We start from the raw sequence: 22,701 nt of genomic DNA on the forward strand, positions 1-22,701 counted from the left end.
ATCTTCTCTTGTTCCTCTCCTCCCCCCTCGCTCCTCTTTTTCTCTCCCTCCTTTCCTCCTCCCTCGTCCCAATTGTTCTCTCAATCCTCTCCTCCTCCCCGTTCCTACCTCCTCCTGCGGTCCTCTTCTTCTCTCGTTCCTCTCCTTCTCCCTCGTTCCTCTTTTTCTCTCCCTCGTCTCCTCCTCCCTCGTTCCTCTTCTTCCCTCCCTTGTTCCTCTTCTTCTCTCCATCGTCTCCTCCTCCCTCGTTCCTCTTCTTCCCTAATTCTTCTTCTTCCTCTTCTTCCCTCCCTTGTTCCGCTTCTTCTCTCATTCTTCTTCTTCCTCTTCTTCCCTTGTTCCTCTTCTTCTTCCATCATTTCTCTCCTCCTGCTGTTCTCTCTCTTCTTCAGGATCCTCTCGCCAGCTACGATGTCAACAGCGATGATGAGGATCCGACGCCGCGCTACGACTCCAACAACGACAACAAGTAAAAATAACAAAGTGCAGGAAACACTTCATTCGCTTGTGAAAATGGAAAGAAGTTGGATTCAAGTCAAGACCCAAATCTTTACAATATTAAACCATATTGACACACAGCGACCATCTTGTTCACGCTTGGCATTCCCCAAGTTGCAGTATTCGGCTGAACATTTATATTAAGATGAGCTTCCCAGATCCGTGACGGAAGGGGTAATAACTCTGTAATTACTGCAAAAATAAATATAAACAAATAACTATAATAATTATAATGACTCTGTAATAACCTTAATAACACTCACTCTGTAATAACTATAATTACTATAATAACTATGTAATAACTCTTTAATTACTCTTTAATAACTCAAATAACTGTAATAAGAATAACTAATAATAATAATAAGAAGAATAGAATGACTATAATAGCTATAATAACTCTGTAATACTCTAATATAAAAACTCTAATAATCTAACTATCTAACTATAATAACTATTTTATAACACTGTAATGACTCTATAACAACTCTGTAATAACTATAATAAGTATAACAATTCTGTAATAGCTATATCAGGGGTCGGGAACCATTTTGCCTGGGAGAGCCATAGAAGCCAAATATTTCTAAATGTATTTCCTTGTGAGCCATATAATATTTAACAAAACTGAATGCAACTTAATGCGTGCATTTTTTAAGTAAGGCATACATTTTTAACGTATAACACATCTCTGAGTACTTAAAAAAGCGCTATAAATAATACATTTCTCTTTATTCTTCTTAATAATATTGTTGTAATACTGTAGCTAACCAATAATAAATGAAATACTTTTTAGCATGGATGTGACTTGTGGTGCTGCCTGGTTTTGCTGGTGGCCTTGTCGTCTGCTTCATACATTGTGAGGTTGAGCTTCATGCTGCCTTGAGGCTCCATCAGATCAACGTGAGCGTAGGTTGCTCTTCATGTTTCTCAGACGCGAGAAAGACTGCTCACATGCATATGTAGAGCCAAGCTCGTCCACACGGCAACACTCCCACACTGCATTGTGTGCTATGTAACGGGAAGCTCCTTCCAAGTTTTAAGAATCAGCTGCTCTTCAGCTTCAAGTTCGAGATTATTTGTCACGTACATACATATACAACTATAATGATGTTATATTAAGGCTGTAATTACTGTGTAATAACTATGTAATAACACCATCATAACTCTGTAATAACTCTTTAATAAATCTATAATAACCCTGTATTAACTCTGAAATAACTCTTTAATAACTCTGTAATAGTTCTATAGTAACACCATAATAACTCTTTTATAACCCTGTAATAACTCTATGATAACCTCATAATTGCTCTGTAATAATGTTGTTATAACTCTAAAATAACTCCATGATGCCTCTATAATATGTCCATAATAACTCTGTAATAACCTGATAATAGGTCTTTTAACTCTAATACATATAATAGCTCTGTAATAACTATAATAACTTTGTAATAACTTTGTTATAACATCTTAAATAAACTCCATGATGCCTCTTTAATAAGTTCAAAATAACTCTGTAATAACTATATAATAACTAATAACCGTATAATAAATATGTAATGACTCTGTAATAACTATATAGCAACAATATAATAACTCTGTAATAACTCTTCAATGCCTATTTAATAACTCTGTAAACTCTAATAGCTCTGATATAGGTCTGTAATAATGCTGTATGAACTCTGTAATATGTCTGTTATAACTCTATAATAACTCTTTAATAACGCTGTAATAGCTCTGTAATAATTATTTAATAACTCTTTAATAACTCTGTAATAAGTCTGTAATAACGCTTTAATAACTTTATAATAACTCTTTGATAACTCTGTAATAACTCTATAACAACTCTGTAATAAGTATGTAATAACTCTGTAATAACTCTGCTTCCCGCAGACATGGAACTCGGTGTGCCGGGGAAGTTGCAGCCGCTGCCAATAACTCCTATTGCATTGTTGGAATTGCACACAATGCACACATTGGAGGTTTGATGGGTTCTGCTTCTTTCTCTGTCAGTATTTGGTTAAATATGCTTAGTTTAGTCACGAGGTTAGATATGCTTAGTTTAAACACAAGGTTATATATGCTTAGTTTAGTCACTAGGTTGCATAGTCTTAGTTTACTCGCAAGGTTATATATGCTTAGTTTGGTCACTAGGTTAGATATGCTTAGTTTAATCACTAGTTTACATATAATTAGTTTAGTCACTAGGTTATATATGATTAGTTTACTCACTTAGTTATATATGCTTAGTTTGGTCACTAGGTTATATATGCTTAGTTTACTCACGAGGTTAGATATGTTAAGTTAAGTCACTATGTTATATATGCTTAGTTTAATCACAAGGTTAGATATGCTTCGTTTACTCACTAAGTTAGATATGCTTAGTTTAGTCACTAGATTATATATGCTTAGTTTAATGACTAGGTTATATATGCTTAGTTTACTTACTAAGTTGTATATGCTTAGTTTAGTCACTAGGTTATATATGCTTAGTTTAATCACTAGGTTATATATGCTTAGTTTACTCACTTAGTTAAATATGCTTAGTTTAAACACAAGGTTATATATGCTTAGTTTGGTCACTAGGTTAGATATGCTTAGTTTAATCACTAATTTACATATACTTAGTTTAGTCACTATGTTATATATGCTTAGTTTAATCACTAGGTAATATATGCTTAGTTTACTTACTTAGTTATATATGCTTAGTTTAGTCACTAGGTTATATATGCTTAGTTTAATCACTAGGTTATATATGCTTAGTTTACTCACTTAGTTATATATGCTTAATTTACTCACTTAGTTAAATATGCTTAGTTTAAACACAAGGTTATATATGCTTAGTTTGGTCACTAGGTTAGATATGCTTAGTTTAATCACTAATTTACATATACTTAGTTTAGTCACTATGTTATATATGCTTAGTTTAATCACTAGGTAATATATGCTTAGTTTACTTACTTAGTTATATATGCTTAGTTTAGTCACTAGGTTATATATGCTTAGTTTAATCACTAGGTTATATATGCTTAGTTTACTCACTTAGTTATATATGCTTAATTTAGTCACTAGGTTATATATGCTTAGTTTAATCACCAGGTTATATATGCTTAGTTTAGTCACTAGGTTAGATATGCTTAGTTTACTCACTCAGTTATATATACTTAGTTTACTCACTATGTAAGATATGCTTAGTTCAGTCACTATGTTATATATGCTGAGCTTAATCACTAGGTTAGATATGCTTAGTTTACTCACTAGGTTAGATATGTTTAGTTAAGTCACTATGTTTTAAATGCTTAGTTTAATCACTATTTTTGATGTTCTTAATTTAGTCACAGGGTTATACTCTGTATATAAGTTTAATCACTAAGTTTGATATGCTGTTTAGTCACTCGGTTATATATTCTTAGTTTAATCACAAGGTTATAGATTGTTTGTTTAGTCACTATGTAAGTGTTGGTTAAGTTCAGGTATTAATTTAGAGTTGGTTAAGTTCAGGTATTAAGTTAGAGTTGGTTAAATTCTGGTATTGAGTTAGAGATGGTTAAGTTCAGGTATTGAGTTATAGTTGGTTAAGTTCAGGTATTACGTTAGAGTTGGTTAAGTTCAGGTATTAAGTTAGAGTTGGTTAAGATCAAGTATTGAGTGACAGATGTTTTAAGTTCAGGTATTAAGTTGGAGTTGGTTAAGTTCAGGTATTAAGTTAGAGTTGGTATAGTTCAGGTATTAAGTAACAGATGTTTTAAGTTCAGGTATTAAGTCACAGATGTTTTAAGTTCAGGTATTAAGTTAGAGTTGATTGAGTTGAGGTATTAAGTTAGAGTTGGTTAAGTTCAGGTTTTAAGTTAGAGTTGGTTAAGTTCAGGTATTACGGTATAGTTGGTAAAGTTCAGGTATTAAGTTTATAGTTGGTTAAGTTCAGGTTTTAAGTTAGAGTTGGTTAAGTTCAGGTATTAAGTTTATAGTTGGTTAAGTTCAGGTTTTAAGTTAGAGTTGGTAAAGTTCAGATATTAAGTTACGGATGTTTTAAGTTCAGGTATTAAGTAAGAGGTGGTTAAGTTCAGGTTTTAAGTTAGAGTTGGTAAAGTTCAGATATTAAGTTACAGATGTTTTAAGTTCAGGTATTAAGTTAGAGTTGGTTGAGTTGATGTTTAAAGTTAGAGTTGGTTGAGTTTAGGTATTAAGTTAGAGTTGGTTGAGTTGAGGTTTAAAGTTAGAGTTGGTTAAGTTCAGGTATTAAGTTAGAGTTAATTAAGTTCAGGTATTAAGTTTATAGTTGGTTAAGTTCAGGTTTTAAGTCAGAGTTGGTTAAGTTAAGGTATTAAGTTAGAGTTGGTTAAGTTAAGGTATTAAGTTACAGATGTTTTAAGTTCAGATATTAGGTTAGATTTGATTAAGTTCAGGTATTGAGTTAGAGTTGGTTAAGTTCAGGTTTTAAGTTAGAGTTGGTTAAGTTCAGGTATTACGGTATAGTTGGTAAAGTTCAGGTATTAAGTTTATAGTTGGTTAAGTTCAGGTTTTAAGTTAGAGTTGGTTAAGTTCAGGTATTAAGTTTATAGTTGGTTAAGTTCAGGTTTTAAGTTAGAGTTGGTAAAGTTCAGATATTAAGTTACGGATGTTTTAAGTTAAGGTATTAAGTAAGAGGTGGTTAAGTTCAGGTTTTAAGTTAGAGTTGGTAAAGTTCAGATATTAAGTTACAGATGTTTTAAGTTCAGGTATTAAGTTAGAGTTGGTTGAGTTGATGTTTAAAGTTAGAGTTGGTTGAGTTTAGGTATTAAGTTAGAGTTGGTTGAGTTGAGGTTTAAAGTTAGAGTTGGTTAAGTTCAGGTATTAAGTTAGAGTTAATTAAGTTCAGGTATTAAGTTTATAGTTGGTTAAGTTCAGGTTTTAAGTCAGAGTTGGTTAAGTTAAGGTATTAAGTTAGAGTTGGTTAAGTTAAGGTATTAAGTTACAGATGTTTTAAGTTCAGATATTAAGTTAGATTTGATTAAGTTCAGGTATTAAGTTAGAGTTGGTTAAGTTCAGGTTTTAAGTTAGAGTTGGTTAAGTTCAGGTTTTAAGTTAGAGTTGGTTAAGTTCAGGTATTACGGTATAGTTGGTAAAGTTCAGGTATTAAGTTTATAGTTGGTTAATTTCAGGTTTTAAGTTAGAGTTGGTTAAGTTCAGGTATTAAGTTTATAGTTGGTTAAATTCAGGTTTGAAGTTAGAGTTGGTAAAGATCAGATATTAAGTTACGGATGTTTTAAGTTCAGGTATTAAGTTAGAGGTGGTTAAGTTCAGGTATTAAGTTAGAGGTGGTTAAGTTCAGGTATTAAGTTAGAGCTGTTTAAGTTCAGGTTTTAAGTTAGAGTTGGTTAAGTTCAGGTATTAAGTTAGAGTTGGTTAAGTTCAGGTATTAAGTTTGAGTTGGTTAAGTTCAGGTTTTAAGTTAGAGTTGGTTAAGTTCAGGTATTAAGTTAAGAGTTGGTTAAGTTCAGATTTTAAGTTAGAGTTGGTTAAGTTCAGGTTTTAAGTTAGAGTTGGTTAAGTTCAGGTATTAAGTTTATAGTTGGTTAAGTTCAGGTTTTAAGTTAGAGTTGGTAAAGTTCAGATATTAAGTTACGGATGTTTTAAGTTCAGGTATTAAGTTAGAGGTGGTTAAGTTCAGGTATTAAGTTACAGATGTTTTAAGTTCAGGTATTAAGTTAGAGTTGGTTGAGTTGAGGTTTAAAGTTATAGTTGGTTGAGTTTAGGTATTAAGTTAGAGTTGGTTGAGTTGAGGTTTAAAGTTAGAGTTGGTTAAATTCAGGTATTAAGTTATAGTTGGTTAAGTTCAAGTATTGAGTTAGAGTTGGTTAAGTTCAGGTATTGAGTTATAGTTGGTTAAGTTCAGGTATTAAGTTAGAGTTGGTTAAGTTCCGGTATTAAGTGAGAGTTGGTTAAGATCAAGTATTGAGTGACAGATGTTTTAAGTTCAGGTATTAAGTTGGAGTTGGTTAAGTTAAGGTATTAAGTTAGAGTTGGTTAAGTTCAGGTATTACGGTATAGTTGGTAAAGTTCAGGTATTAAGTTTATAGTTGGTTAAGTTCAGGTTTTAAGTAAGAGGTGGTTAAGTTCAGGTATTAAGTTACAGATGTTTTAAGTTCAGGTATTAAGTTACAGATGTTTTAAGTTCAGGTATTAAGTTAGAGTTGGTTGAGTTCAGGTTTTAAGTTAGAGTTGTAAACGTTCAGGTTTTAAATTAGAGTTGGTTGAGTTCAGGTATTAAGTTAGAGTTGGTTAAGTTCAGGTATAACGTTAGAGTTGGTTAATTTCAGGTATTAAGTAAGAGTTGGTTAATTTCAGGTATTAAGTTACAGATGTTTTAAGTTCAGGTATTGAGTTAGAGTTGGTAAAGTTCAGGTATTAAGTTAGAGTTGGTTAATTCCATATATTGAGTTAGAGTTGGATAAGTTCAGGTATTGATTTGGAGTTGCTTAAGTTCAGGTATTCAGTTCGAGTTAATTAAGTTCAGGTATTATGTTTGAGTTGGTTGTGTTCAGGTATTATGTTTGAGTTGGTTGTGTTCAGGTATTAAGTTAGAGTTGGTTGAGTTCAGGTATTAAGTTAGAGTTGGTTAAGTTCAGGTATTAAGTTACAGATGTTTTAAGTTCAGGTATTAAGTTAGAGTTGGTTAAGTTCAGGTATTAAGTTACAGATGTTTTGAGTTCAGGTATTAAATTAGTGTTGATTAAGTTCCGGTTTTAAGTTAGAGTTGGTTAAGTTCAGGTATAACGTTAGAGTTGGTTCAGTTCAGGTATTAAGTTCGAGTTAATTAAGTTCAGGTATTATGTTCGAGTTGGTTGTGTTCAGGTATTAAGTTAGAGTTGGTTGAGTTCAGGTATTAAATTAGAGTTGGTTAAGTTCAGGGATTAAGGTAGAGTTGGTTGAGCTCAGGTATTAAGTTAGAGTTGGTTAAATTCAGGTATTAAGTTAGAGTTGGTTGAGTTCAGGTATTAAGTTAGAGTTGGTTAAATTTAGGTATTAATTACGAATTGGTTCAGCTTAGTTTTAAGGTCCACAGTGTGCATGCCGGTTGATACTTAGTGAAATATGAATTTGTTTTTTAAGGAACATTGAGTTGAGTGGCTGTGATGCTAAAGGGTTAGGGTGGTTACTTAAAGGTGGTTACTACCACTTAACCCTAACTCTAGGGCTAAGTGGAACCAGACGTCTAATGTGAAGAAGCTCTCAGACGTTCTCTTCCCCTTCAGTTTCCTGTCTGCAGCCTCCTCCTACAGTAATGCATCACAGATGTGTCGGCTGCGTCTGAAACAAACTATTTATATCATACACACTCCAGTCAGGTTCCAATATGTGAACTATTCAAGCTGTGTGTTGTGTTTGTGACGTGTGTTTTGATGGTACACCGCTTTATCCTTCTTTATTCTTCTTTATTCTTCTTTATTCTTCTGTATTTCTCTTTATTTCTCTAAGTAAATACTTGGGACTGTCATGTGTTGAGAGGAAGCATGAAATGTTGATTTTCCTTCAGTTGAAGCGGCTCCCTCCATCTCTCCACGTGTCTCCAGCACCAATGGGTCTTTCTGTTGGATTAAGCAAAGACTAGATGTAAAGATGAAGCCAGTCTTTTTATGAACAAGTTGAACTCATTAGAAAAGCTGTTCATTAGGTTTTGAAGGGAACCTATTATGCTGCTTTTTACTTGTGGTAATAGAAGTCTCTGAGGTTCCAAAATGATGTTTTTAAAGTGTTTTGGTGAAAATACCTTCAGATTATGTATTCTAACCATGTATATGTATTCTATCATGCCTTTAACCACATTGTGTACCTGATGCTCTGTTTCAGTGGGTGGAGCCTCCCCCATAAGCCACGAGTTCAGCCAATGGGGTTTGAGCATGGCTTCTGGGTTTTGTTCTATTTGCCCCGTAACCTTGACTGAGTCCACATTTTTCAGGTGGGAAATAATTCATCCAGTTTCTGAATCTTCATCATCTTACATCTACAGCCTCATTCTAAACTTTGTTCCTACTTTGGTTGCCGTGCTTCGAGCTTGTGGGAGACACAGACACCGCAACACAACTCTCCCAAGCGGGAATTTTTAGATAAGATTAGATTAGATTGAACTTTATTGTCACTAGCAGAGTACAGGTACAGAACCAATGAAATGCAGTTGTCTAACCAGAAGTGCAAAAGAAGCATTTAAATACCAAAGTACTATTTGAGTACAGTGTTTCTGTGCAGTTATGTAGGCAAAAGAGATGTATTATGTACAACAGTGTAAGGTTATAAATACAGGTTTGTCAGGAGTATAGGGGGATTATGTACAGATAAATAATTAGACATTTTATATGAATACTATATATATACATGTAGTATATCTATGTATATTGTGCAGTTTTTGATCAGGTTATGGAATATAAAAAAAAGTTTAAAAAAAGTATTGTGCAGTTTTTAGGCGATAGCAGTGCAAGGGCAATTGATGAAACAGTGCAGTAGTGAGTGTAAACAGTTATACAGTGCAAAGCAGTAAATGTAAACAGGTGAACATTGCAGAAAGTGAGATGCAACAGGTAAGCAGGTAACAACAAGTAAGCAGTTAACAACAGGTAAGCAGGTAACCATTTAAAAGTCCAGTGCTGGAGGGGGGGGTGGGGGTTTATTCAACAGTGTTCCAGATGGGAGAAGAGTGAAAAGTCCATGGTTGGGGTGGGTGTCATCCTTGACAATGGATTTGGCTTTGTTTAAGCATGGTATGTGTTGTGGATGGGGGGGAGTATACAGCCAGTAGTCCTCTGTGCAGAGTTCACTACTCTTTGTAGTGCCTTGCGGACTACAACACATGCACGCACACACATGCACATGCTTTGGATGGTGGCCGGTGAAATGGTTCCTCTGCGTTTAACCATCTTGGCTTGTCCTTCCTCCGGGGGCACAGCCAGGAGCAGTGGGCAGCATTCGTGTGGTTAGGGTTAGGGTTACATGTGTGCATGTTTTTGAGGGGGATCCTTACTGACGTTAGGTGGAGGAAACCCCATGTGAGCACAGGAAGAACATGCAAACTCAACACAGAAAGGCTCCTATTTGGGAGATAACCCGCCGGAGCACGGTGCCAACAGCAACAGCGCAATGCACTGCGCCACCAGTTAGGGTGAGGGTCTGGTCTGGTGGGGTGAGGGTCTGGGCTAGTGGGTTAGGGTCTGGTCTGGTGGGGTGAGGGTCTGGGTAACTTGATGTTTCTATGAAGGATTCTGGCCAAAGGGAGAGAAAATGTAATGTTGCTCTTTAAACCCCAACGTGAATAGGCTCCATCCAGGTCTTAGTGACATCAGAAACCAGCGTGTTCTCTCTCAGCATGGCTTTAGTGCACGTGACAGTGCAAGTGACAGTGCACGTCTCCCCCTGCAGGGATTCGCATGCTGGACGGCGATGTGACAGACGTGGTGGAGGCCAAGTCTCTGGGGATTCGACCCGACTACATCCACGTGTACAGCGCCAGCTGGGGGCCCAAGGACGATGGCAGGACGGTGGACGGCCCCGGACCCCTGGCCAGGCAGGCCTTTGAGCAGGGCATCAGAAAGGTAGGAGGCGCGGAGGGGTTGTAATTGGTCCAATGCTTTTCAACTGTTCAACTGTTCAACTGTTTCAACTGCTTTTCAACTTCATGACTTTCTACAAGTGAGAAGTTATTAACAAAGAAATACAACTTGATGTTTGATCTCCAAGGAATGAGGAAAACCAACCTAACCCAGTCGACGCCCAGCAACTCCAAACTGGATTCATATGTATGACTTATTACTTCAATCGATAAGAAAGCAGGAAATTTAGCCATTTTTTCCGTTCTGGCTCCTTAGGGCCGCAAGGGTCTTGGCTCCGTCTTCGTGTGGGCATCGGGGAACGGGGGCCAGCAGGGCGACCACTGCTCCTGCGATGGTTACACCAACAGCATCTACACCATCTCCATCTCCAGTACCACAGAGAGCGGCAACAAGCCCTACTACCTGGAGGAGTGCAGCTCCACCCTAGCGACCACCTACAGCAGCGCAGAGTTCTACAGTCGCAAGATTGTCAGTGGATCCCCTTCCACATACAACACGTTAAAATACACTGTGAGTTTGATGAGTGCTTCATGAGTCATGCTCTGTTCTTAGCCTGTTTTTGTGCTCTGTCATCTTCAGGTCACCACCGACCTGCGGCACCGCTGCACCGATGGTCACACCGGGACATCGGCGTCGGCGCCGATGGCAGCGGGGATCATCGCTCTGACTCTGGAGGCAAAGTGGGTATTATGTTTCTGATTATGCCCGTGTTTTGCATTTAATTCAACTCATCAATTTAGTAGTTAAGCGCGAGGTGCAGCACCAGGTGCTGTATGGTGTCTGCTCACCTGGAGTTTCACTCTTCTCTCCCAGTCGGCTGCTGACCTGGAGGGACCTGCAGCACCTGCTGGTCACAACCTCAAGACCCCTCCACCTGAAGGCCAGAGACTGGAAGACCAACGCTGCTGGAAACCCAGGTTTCCTTTTCCAAATCTTCTTGTTTTCTGTTTCAATGCTCACAAGCTGCTGAAAAGAAGAGGTTGGATTTTTTTAAAGTGATGGATGTAGAACTCACTCAACCAACCCCCCCCCCCCCCCCTCGCACCCCTATCTCTCTCTCCCCATCTCTCTTTCAGTCAGCCACCTGTATGGTTTTGGTCTGATGGATGCTGAGGCCATGGTGATGGAGGCTGAGAGGTGGAGGACCGTCCCCCCGCAGCACCGCTGCAGCCGCATGTCGGAGCAGCGTGTCAGGTGAGCAGCGTGTCAGGTGAGCAGCACTAGCTGCTGATCCCGGCATGCCCCCCCCCCCCACGGAGCCTTCATGCTCCTCCTCTTCCTCCAGGTACATCCGAGCAGGCCAGAGCCTGAACACCTCCATCGGCACCGCTGGGTGCCCGGAGGGGGTGGGGCAGGGCGTGGCCTTCCTAGAGCACGTGGTGGTGAAGGTCGTAATCATCCACCCCCGACGTGGAGACCTGGAAATCAGCCTGATCTCCCCCTCAGGAACCAGGTCACAGCTCCTGGCCAAGAGGTGACACGCCCCTGTTCTCAAAATATATATTGTTCACTTCTCTCTCCGTAGTAGAATATATATAGTTCACTACTTCCTACAAAGTAACATATATGCAGGTACTTCTTACTTAACGACTGAGTTCCATTCCTACAACCAGTTAAAACCACCATCTTTAAGCTAATTGGTCAACAAACGAGGACCCGCGTTATTTCACAGTAAGGGGGCGTGGCTGGCACATATAATTTATATAGTGTATATAGTATATATAGTGTATACACTATATATAGTATACATACAATGTATATAGTGTATATAGTGTATAGAGTGTATAAAGTATATATAGTGTATACAGTGTATATAGTATATATAGTGTATATAGTACATATAGTGTATATAGTGTATATAGTATATATAGTGTATATTTTGTATATAGTTTATAAAGTGTATATAGTATATATAGTGTACATAGTGTATATAGTATATATATAGTGTATGTAATGTATATAGTATATAAAGTGTATATAGTATACATAGTGTATATAGTGTATATAGTATATATAGTATATATAGTGTATATAGTCTATATAGTCTATATAGTTGTCGCGGTTCTGCCTGCCACATGCCACCCAAGTCGCATTGTCAGGGCCCTCCGGCACAGAGACACAGACCACGATGGGTTGTACACCAGTTTATAGTAGACAGGAGGCTAGGTGGAACAAGCCAGGAGCAGGTTATAGTAGAGAGGAGGCTAGCTGGAACAAGCCAGGAGCAGTTTATTGTAGAGAGGAGGCTAGGTGGAACAAGCCAGGAGCAGATAAAACATGTCATGACACAGGGCTCCTATCCTGAGTGTGTGTGAGGATAGGGTTTTTAACCTGCTGCTCATTAGACCAACCGACGAGCAACAGGTATGCAGCCACCCTGACCCAATCACCTATATCTAGGCCAGGTGTGGCTGCTCAAACCATCCCAAATGTTTTTCATTGAAATAGCTTTTGATTTCAGTAAATATGACTCCTAATGCTACACATGCAAGAAGAAGAAGAAGAAGAAAGAGTCTTTATTTATCACACAACACACCACACTATAACACATGCTTGCACACACACACACACACACACACACACGCACATGCTTTTTGATGGTGGCCGGTGAAATGGATTCTCTGCATTTGAACCATCCTGGCTTGTCCTTCCTCCGGGGGCACAGCCAGGAGCAGTGGGCAGCGTACGTGGACGCGCCCGGGGACCAGGTGATAAATGTCCATCGCTGGTCAGACCATGATGGGTGCATGTTTTTGAGGGGGGTCCTTACTGACGTGAGGTGGAGGAAACCCCATGTGAGCACGGGGAGAACATGCAAACTCCACACAGAAAGGCTCCTATTTGGGAGATAACCCGCCGGAGCACGGTGCCAACAGCGCCCCAGGCGGGAATCAAACCCAGGACCTTCTTGCTGTGAGGCAGCAGTGCAATGCACTGCGCCACCGTGCCACACAAATTACCATTTTCAGCTCTTTACAACCTATAAGATGTTTTGAAACTCTGTTGTGCATAATAATCTGGAGCAGTGCATTTTGAGTTTATAATACTGTTATCATTGGGAGGTTTGTTCAATAACATTTGAATTATACCCTAACGGTTGATGACTTGAAAACTATACTGACTGTCATTTGCATCGAATATTTAGGAAAATCAGAGAAAAATAGAATTTGCATAATAATTTGGAGTGTGTGTGTGTGTGTGTGTGTGTGCGTGTGTTTGTTTTGCAGTTATTTTTATTATGGAGAGAGACAGGAAATAGGAGTAGAGAGAGGGAGAGACATGCAGCAAATGAAAAACCTTGACTGGAACCCAGGTTGCTGCAGGCATTTTGCCTATACGCGCGCTGAGGACGCCACCAGGATGCCATGCCCCAAATTAGTTGACATTTGACTGAGGACCGTTTGATGTTACTCTGTGACGACACTACTTTTGAACTCGCAGGCTGAACGATAACTCCAACCAGGGCTTCAGGAACTGGGAGTTCATGACGGTGCACTGCTGGGGGGAGAACCCAGTGGGCACATGGACCCTGGAGATCACCGACTCACCTTCCCACCAACGCAACCCTGAGGTGCTGGGTAGGGCCACAGCGCACGTGCACGCTCATGCACATGCACATACACATCATACACACACCTCTCATTTTAATCTTGACTCAGACGTTTTTTCCCAGGCAAACTCAAAGAGTGGACGCTGATCCTTTATGGCACCGCGGAGCACCCTTACCTGTCCCAGGGCTCCCAGTTCTCCCGGTTCAGCCCAGGACGAGAATCTACGGAGACCGTCCAGGCCCCCCAAGGCCCCCAGCACCAGCAGGAGGAGGAAGAGGAGTACAGCGGTAAGTTGATGAAGATGCTTTTACTTTTCCACCCATGTTGTGGACATTATTCTAACGCGGTGAATGTGCGCGTCTCTTGGAGGTCCGTGCCACACCGAGTGCGGGGAGCAGGGTTGTGACGGTCCGGACGCCGACCGCTGCCTGAACTGTGTCCACTTCAGCCTGGGCAGCCTAGAGAGCGGCAGGTAGAGCAGAGGAACGGTCGAAGCTCCGGTAAATCGAGCCCCCCTACCAGCCCGCCCGCCATTTTTAATCCATCCCTCTGTGCAGGACCTGCGTCAGCCGCTGCCCGCCGGGCTTCTTCCAGGACTCCTCCGCCCGGCGCTGCAGGCGCTGCAGCCCAGCTTGCGAGACCTGCAGCGGCCGCATGGACACGCAGTGCAGCTCCTGCAGGAGAGGCCTGTTCCTGGACGCACGCACCTCCACCTGCAGCCGGAGCTGCCCCGCAGGGTTCTACACCAGCGACCGTGAGATGCAGCTGCCCCTCTGTACTGTAATACAGTGTAGTTCTACAGTAGTACAGTCTTATAGTACAGTACTTCAGTAGTATAATAATACAGAAGTACAGTAGCACGGTACTACAGTAATAGTCTTAGAGTAGTATAGTACTACACTAGTACAGTACCTCAGTAGTACAGTCTTACAGTACTTCAGTAGTACAGTAGTATAGTACTACAGTCGTACAGTACTACAGTAGCACAGTACTACAGTAGTAAAGCCCTACAGTGGTACAGTAGTACACCCATACAGTAGTATAGTACTACAGTAGCACAGTACTACAGTCATATAGTAGTATTGTACTACAGAAATACAGTAGTACAGTACTACAGTTCTGCTTTTTGTGTCTGTTTAGCTCAGTGCAGTTTAATCTTTAATATTTTCTGCATAAATCCAGCTTGATTGATTATTAAATACCACCACACATACACACGTGGACATTTCAGTTAATTTATTTAGGTGTAGTGACTCCGTCCTCTGCAGTCACCAGACGCTGCGTGCCGTGTCATGAGTCGTGCCAGCGCTGCCTGAGGGACGCAGACAGGTGCACCGCCTGCAGCGCCAACTACAGGTTGGTGGAAAACACGGTCAGACATGTTGTGTGAACCCTGACCTTTGACCTTTGACCCTGACACATTTTGTGGCTGTGTGCAGCCTGGCGGGAATGACCTGCATCCCAGAATGCATCACTGGAACCTTCTTCCACCTTGAGGAGATGAAGTGCAGCGCGTGCCATCCGTCCTGCGCCACCTGCACAGGTGTGTGTGTGTGTGTGTGTGTGTGTGTGTGTGTGTGTGTGTGTGTGTGTGTGTGTGTGTGTGTGTGTGTGTGTGTGTGTGTGTGTGTGTGTGTGTGAGGTGTCCACAGGTAAGTGAACAGGACTTATCCCAGTTGGTTGCTGTGTAGAAGGTTGTATTATCATGTGGTGGCGCCTCCAAGCAGCAGAAAGGCCCTGAAGCCCCCCATGCTTTCATTCCAGGTTTTTAATATGACTCAGTCGTCGCCCAAAGCCTCAGTTTTGAAGAAAGAAAGAAAGAGACTTTATTTATCACGCAACACACCACACTATAACAAATGCTTGCACACACACACACATGCACATGCTTTGATGGTGCCGGTGAAATGGCTCCTCTGCATTTAACCATCCTGGCTTGTCCTTCCTCCGGGGGCACAGCCAGGAGCAGTGGGCAGCGTACGTGGACGCGCCCGGGGACCAGGTGATAAATGTCCATCGCTGGTCAGACGATGATGGGTGCATGTTTTTGGTGGGGGTCCTTACTGACGTGAGGTGGAGGAAACCCCATGTGAGCACGGGGAGAACATGCAAACTCCACACAGAAAGGCTCCTATTTGGGAGATAACCCGCCGGTGGTTATGGTTCTGCGTCCAAGCGCCGCCCCCCGCGAGTGGAACTGTGCATCATTTCCTGTTTCCTAACCTGAACTCTTTGTTCTGCTGCTTGACACTGGACACTCTTCCCGTCTTTTTTTTGTAAAAGTCTTGATTTTCCCGTCTGTGTTTGCCGAGGCTCTGCGCCGCCACCCAGTGGCCGCAGAGACCCCAGCGTCTCCCCCCTCTCCCCCAGGCCCGGGGGAGGAGGACTGCCTGAGGTGCGCGCACAGCTTCCTGCAGCAGGAGTGGAGGTGCGTGCGGACGTGTCATCCAGGATTCTACTCCACGCAGCAGAGGAGGTGCTGCAGGTGAGTGAGGAGGAAAAGGAAGAGGAGGGAGAGGAGAAGGAAGAGGAGGAGGAAGAGGAGGAGGAGGGGGAGAAGGAGGAGGAGGAGGAGATCCCCCTCAGTGTCTTCCTCTCTCTCTCCTTCGCTCTCTCTCTACTCACGCTGTCTGTTTTCACTTCTTTTAAACTAATAACTTGTTCAATCTCTCCATTCTTCCCTCGCTCCATCTGCTTCCTCCCCCTGAGGGCAAAATATTTATTCTCTGGTTTTAACAAAGAAGAAAGTCACCATGGTGACCGATGTCCACACCTGGCACCCCATTTTCAATTAATCCCATAATACTATTTTTTTATATTTTATTCATATATATATATATATATATATATATATATATATATATATATATAATTTACTATATGTTTAATGTATGTTTACTATATGTTTAATGTATGTTTACTATATGTACGGTATATATATATATATATATATATATATATATATATATATATATATATATATATATAATATAACTCCCCCTCCTCTTCCTCCACCTCCCCCTCTACCTCCACCTGCACCTCTTCCTCCACCTCCTCTACCTCCACCTCCCCTTCTTCCTCCTCCACCCCCCCTTCCTCCTCTTCCTCCTCAGGTGTGAGCAGCATTGCTTGGTGTGTGATGGGGTGACGTGCAGCCGTTGCAGTGCTGGTTACTCTCTGCTGGGGCGGAGCTGCGTCCTGGACGGAAGCTGCAACGACGGTGAGGAAACAAACAAAAACAAAGTAAAAACGCACCAACAACAACAACAACAACATCATGTTCCCAGTTTTCATATTCTTAATGCGCACACTGCTTCATCTTTAAACGGGACCTATTATTATCTTTTCCAACAGCAAGGTCTCTGTGGTTCCTAAATCATGTTTTTCAAGTTTGTTGCTGAAAACTCAGATGCATTTAAGCCATTGTAACATGCCTCTAAACCAGGGGTCGGGAACCTATGGCTCGCGGGCCAAGTAAGGCTCTTTCGACGATGGTATATGGCTCGCACACAATTTTGAGCTAAGATTTCTCATCACAATTAACAGGTAATAAATAATTATTCTGTGTAATTTTAAAGTAAAGTAGTAAGAGAAATTACAATTTTGAAAATAAAATTCAAAATATAAATCTGGCGGACAAAGGGGTGTAGTCAAGCACCGGCTGTGGACCATTGAAAGACTCCCGGGCGCCTTTTACTCGGGGCCCTGCCCCTCCCGGGTCTCTGCTCAGGCTCCACTTGTGGGATAATAATGATGGCGCAGTAGTAATGGCGTTCCACTGCTGGGCTGCTTACCAGCCCGTGCACCATCCCCTCTGTAAGACAGACAAACATTAAGAAAACTCGCTGCCTCCAGTTGGAGCAATCAGCGTAACACAGGTGGACAGAAATAAAAAAAACTTCAATATGTACGTGACAAATAATCTCTTGAAGCTGAAGAGCAGCTGATTCTTAACACTTGGAAGGAGCTTTCCGTCACGTAGCACACCATGCAGCGTGGGAGTGCTGCCCTGCGGAGCGTGCTTGGCTCTACATATGCATGTGAGCAGTCTTTCTCGCATCTGAGAAACATGAAGAGCAACCTACGCTCACGTTAAACTGATGGAGCCTCAACGCAGCATGAAGCTTAACCCAACAACGTATGAAGCAGACGACAAGGCCACCAGCAAAACCATGCAGCACCACAAGTCACATCCATGCTAAAAAGTTTTTCATCTATTATTGGTTAGCTACAGTATTACAACAATATTATTAAGAAGAATAAAGAGAAATGTATTATGTATAGCACTTTTTTAGGTACTCAGATGTGTTATATGTTAAAAATGTATGCCTTACTTAAAAATTTCAATTTTATTAAATATTATTTGGCTCACAAGGAAATACATTTAGAAATATTTGGCTTTTATGGCTCTCCCAGCCAAAAAGGTTCCCGACCCCTGCTCTAAAACATCCTGTTCCAAAACAGGCTGTTTAAGTGGAAGGAGCCTCCCTCCTGAGGCCCCGGGTTCTGTAAGCCAATGGGGTTTGAGCATGGCTTCCTGGTTCTGTTCTTGTTTTTGCTCCGTAACTTTCAGTGATTTCACTTGACCAGTCCACCAAAATCTGTTCCTGAACAAGTTTGAGGCGAGAAATAATCAATCCAGTTGCTGAATCTTCGCTCATATCACAGGGTTTTTTGTTTCATGTAAACATGGAAAATAAAATAAAGTAATTAAATCGACAATAAACACACTATTTTTATTGGTTTTGTTTGGAGAAATGCACAGCGCATCGCGCTGCAGCCTGTTGCGTGGTCACAGATCAGTTCCATAAACTCTTTACAAACTTTACAAATACTCAATTTTTTCACAGTGGTTTTCATCAGTCTCACAAAGCCACACCCCTTAATAGTAGTATTCACTGAACCGTGAAGATCTGCTGCTTCACAATAAATGGAGATATTCTCATATTTTATAACTCAAGCCAGAACGAATAAAATTGCAAAATTCTAAAAAAATATGTCTTCTATTTTGCCTGAGTATTTAATATTGTGTATTAGTATTTAGTATCAGTATTTAATAGTTAGTATTTAATATTTCGTAGTTAGTATTTAATATTTCATATTTAATATTTAGTATTTGGTATTTAATATTTTGTATTTTGTATTCAATATTTAATATTTTGTATTTAGCATTTAATATTTAGTAATTACTATTTAATATGTAGTAACTAGTATTTAATATTTTGTAATTCATATTTAATAATTAGTATTTAATATTTAGCATTTTGTATTTAGTATTTCATATTCAGTATTTAGTATTTAGTAATTAGTATTTAATATTTAGTATGTAGTATTTCTGGCTGCTGCAGAGTTTGTTAAATTGACAAAATGAAGAATCACATTTATATCTGAGTTTGTGTATAGACCATAGTTCCCTGATTTAAACAGTTGAGACAGGCCATGAAGGTGAGACAGGTCATGAAGCTGCTGAAAAAAGACAGTTTACAGCAAAAAGTCTTCAGACTGCCTGAGGCGTCTGTCTGTCGGTCTGTCTGTCTGCCAGTGATGAGAGCGGAGCTCAGAGCCTCCATCTGTTCAGCAGCTTGATAAATTGACGCCTCAGGCAGGGAACCTTCATTTTGCCAATTCAACAAAGTACGTCTGCCAAAACACAAAAGGAGGTCTTTAGAAATGAGAAATTCCTCTGAAAGTCTAAAAAAGGATTGTTGCATCTAAACTTCTAAAAGATGTTTTTCTTTGCTGCTTTCATTTAAAGTTTAGAATCAGAATCTTTCTCAGGGTTTTCTTCGCTTGTTTCTATGAGCGGAGAGGTACAAGATGCTTTGTTATGGACTGAGTGTTAACACTCGAGCAGCAGAAACAAGATCAACATTTGACTTTCTCTTTCTTTTCTTCTTCTTCTTCCTGTCAGCTGACGAGGTGTTCTGCAACATGGTGAAGTCCAACTGGCTCTGTGACAAGAACCTCTTCCGTCAGTTCTGCTGCAGGACCTGCCTGATGGCAGCGTGAGAGAGGACTTATCTGATGGACGCGCCTTTCCTTAGAGGAAGATGATGTTCCTGAGAGGAAGATGATGTTCCTTAGAGGAAGATGATGTTCCTTAGAGGAAGATGATATTTCTTAGAGGAAGATGACGTTCCTTAGATAGAGGTGATGTTCCTTAGAGGAAGATGATGTTCCTTAGAGGAAGATGATGTTCCTTAGAGGAAGATGATATTTCTTAGAGGAAGATGACGTTCCTTAGATAGAGGTGATGTTCCTTAGAGGAAGATGATGTTCCTGAGAGGAAGATGATGTTCCTTAGAGGAAGATGATGTTCCTTAGAAGAAGATGATGTTCCTTAGAGGAAGATGATATTTCTTAGAGGAAGGTGACGTTCCTTAGATAGAGGTGATGTTCCTTAGAGAGAGGTCATGTTCTTTAGAGGAGGTGGCGTTCCTTAGAGGAAGGTGATGTTCCTAAGAGAAACCTTAGAGGAAGGTGGCGTTCCGTAGAGGAAGATGGCGTTCCTCAGAGGAAGGTGGCGTTCCTTAGAGGAAGGTGATGTTCCTTCGAGGAAGGTGATGTTCCTTAGAGAGAGGTGATGTTCCTTAGAGAGAGGTGATGTTCCTTCGAGGAAGGTGATGTTCCTGAGAGAGAGGTGATGTTCCTTAGAGGAAAGTAGCGTCCTTTGAGGAACTTGATGTTGCTTAGAGGAAGGTGGTGTTCCTGAGAAGAAGGTGGTGTTCCTTAAGGAAGATGATGTTCCTTAGAGGAAGATGATGTTCCTTAGAGGAAGGGGGTGTTCCTTAGAGGAAGATGATGTTCCTCAGAGGAAGATGATGTTCCTTAGAGGAAGATGATGTTCCTTAGAGGAAGGTGATGTTTTTCAGAGGAAGGTGATGTTCCTTAGAGGGAGGTGGCGTTCCTTAGAGGAAGGTGATGTTCCTAAGAGAAAGGTGATGTTCCTTAGAGAAAGGTGATGTTCCTTAGAGGAAGGTGGCGTTCCTTAGAGAGAGGTGATGTTCCTCAGAGGAAGGTGATGTTCCTTCGAGAAAGGTGATGTTCCTTAGAGGAAGGTGATGTTCCTTAGAGGAAGGTGGTGTTTCTTAGAGAGAGGTGATGTTCCTTAAAGGAAGATAATGTTCCTTAGAGGAAGGTGGCGTTCCTTAGAGGAAGGTGGCGTTCCTTAGAGGAAGGTAGCGTCCTTAGAGGAAGGTGATGTTCCTTAGAGGAAGATGATGTTCCTTAGAGGAAGGTGGCGTTCCTTAGAGGAAGGTAGCGTCCTTAGAGGAAGATGATGTTCCTTAGAGGAAGGTGGCGTTCCTTAGAGGAAGGTGGCGTTCCTTAGAGGAAGGTAGCGTCCATAGAGGAAGGTAATGTTCCTTAGAGGAACCTTAGAGGAAGGTGGCGTTCCTTAGAGAAAGGTGGCGTTCCTCAGAGGAAGGTGATGTTCCTCAGAGGAAGATGATGTTCTTTAGCTTAGAAGAAGGTGGTGTTCCTTAGAGGAAGGTGATGTTCCTTAGAGGAAGGTGATGTTCCTTAGAGGAAGGTGGCGTTCCTTAGAGGAAGGTGATGTTCCTTAGACAGGCGTGGCATTCCAACTCACCACCTCAGATCCACACTGATGTAATTTTCCCAGCATTCTTTGCATTCTGATGTTCAGAACCAGAATGGAGAGCTTAAACCCTGCTGAGTGTTGTATGCTTTGTCCTCAGATGTTAACTATTCATCCTTTTTATAATATGTACAATTCAGTTTTCGTTCACGTGTTAAAATGTACTTTTTGTACAAGGATGTTGGAGTCAAACTCCTCAATTTTCTTCAGTGAGACAGGGAGGTGAAATGCAATTTTTCAGAAAACTGTGAAATGTACAGGAATCGATTCCTATTCCTAAGATTCATATTCATTCCTACGTAGCTTATCTCATGATTCTCTGAACAACTGTATGAAGTTAGTTGTGTTTTTTAAACAAAAATAATGAAATGAACGGGTTTTTGTACTGCAAACTGTAATAAAATAAAATAAAACTGAAATCTCTCACACATCACTAAAATGTTGTATATTTTGGGGTTTGCACATTTTAATTATTTCATTGTAGTTGTTACGACTACTGGCATTGATAAATGTTATTGTTGACAGAAAATGTGTTGTTTGGTTTCTTTTCACGGTCCAGACTGTTTCTGCTGGAGCTCTAAATCTTTTTATAGCAACAGATCTCATTCTGAAAAATCAAGTAGGAGGTTAAACCTTGAGGCTCTGTTGAGACAGACGTTCCACATGTTCCTTTATAAGAGACCTTGGGGTCACGGCTCCTCTGCTCTTTTACTGGTTGTGACGGAGGAAACGTGCAGATGGCTGTTCCCGCTAACGGTCCCCACCAGACACCACGGCCTTCGCAGTTCAGTTTCAGTTCTAGTTTCGTGAGACTTAAACTGAGAAAACGTTTATTTTCAGAGATAAAACCCTTCATGGCCTTACGGTCGCTGCTATGCTCTACGCTTCATATCCTCTGGTTCAGCGGTTTAAGTTTAAAGTTTTATTGTCACATGTTCAGTAGTACTGTGTAGCACATCATGTGATAATCCATCAGTCTAAAGTGGAGTTTTTCAGTGGAAACAGAAATTTCAATTTTAGTTCAAACATGTACAGTGGGGCTCCATTTAGTCAGCCACCAATTGTGCAAGTTCTCCCACTTAAAAAGATGAGAGAGGCCTGTAATTTTCATCATAGGTACACTTCAACTATGAGAGACAGAATGGGGGGAAATAATTGAGGAAATCACATTGTTAATGAATTAATTGGTAAATTCCTCGGTAAAATAAGTATTTGGTCACCTACAAACAAGCAAGATTTCTGGCTTTCACAGACTTGTAACTTTTTCTTTAAGAGGCTCCTCTGTCCTCCACTCGTTACCTGTATTAATGGCACCTGTTTGAACTCGTTATCAGTATAAAAGACACCTGTCCACAACCTCAAACAGTCACACTCCAACTCCACTATGGCCAAGACCAAAGAGCTGTCAAAGGACACCAGAAACAAAATTGTAGACCTGCACCAGGCTGGGAAGACTGAATCTGCAGTAGGTAAGCAGCTT

The 22,701-nt window shown here is 40.7% G+C and overlaps 1 protein-coding gene across 1 annotated transcript in view; it reads left to right on the plus strand.

Annotated features, from left to right (window-relative positions):
- pcsk6 (proprotein convertase subtilisin/kexin type 6) overlaps positions 1-15,365 on the plus strand; it is a gene marked incomplete at both ends in the record, with an annotated part of 18,281 nt that extends 2,916 nt beyond the window's left edge. The window contains 15 exons of the mRNA XM_079997936.1: positions 393-469; positions 2,386-2,474; positions 9,883-10,055; positions 10,329-10,541; positions 10,653-10,753; positions 10,887-10,990; positions 11,150-11,267; positions 11,359-11,547; positions 13,515-13,651; positions 13,747-13,911; positions 13,994-14,096; positions 14,182-14,378; positions 14,893-14,980; positions 15,064-15,167; positions 15,349-15,365. Coding sequence (XP_079854062.1) covers positions 393-469; positions 2,386-2,474; positions 9,883-10,055; positions 10,329-10,541; positions 10,653-10,753; positions 10,887-10,990; positions 11,150-11,267; positions 11,359-11,547; positions 13,515-13,651; positions 13,747-13,911; positions 13,994-14,096; positions 14,182-14,378; positions 14,893-14,980; positions 15,064-15,167; positions 15,349-15,365 — 1,875 coding nt within the window. The remainder of the gene's footprint in view (positions 1-392; positions 470-2,385; positions 2,475-9,882; positions 10,056-10,328; positions 10,542-10,652; positions 10,754-10,886; positions 10,991-11,149; positions 11,268-11,358; positions 11,548-13,514; positions 13,652-13,746; positions 13,912-13,993; positions 14,097-14,181; positions 14,379-14,892; positions 14,981-15,063; positions 15,168-15,348) is intronic.
- Between the last annotated feature and the right edge of the window lie 7,336 nt (positions 15,366-22,701).

This window comes from Zeus faber, assembly GCF_960531495.2.
Source record: "Zeus faber genome assembly, chromosome: 3".
Lineage (NCBI taxonomy): Eukaryota > Metazoa > Chordata > Actinopteri > Zeiformes > Zeidae > Zeus > Zeus faber.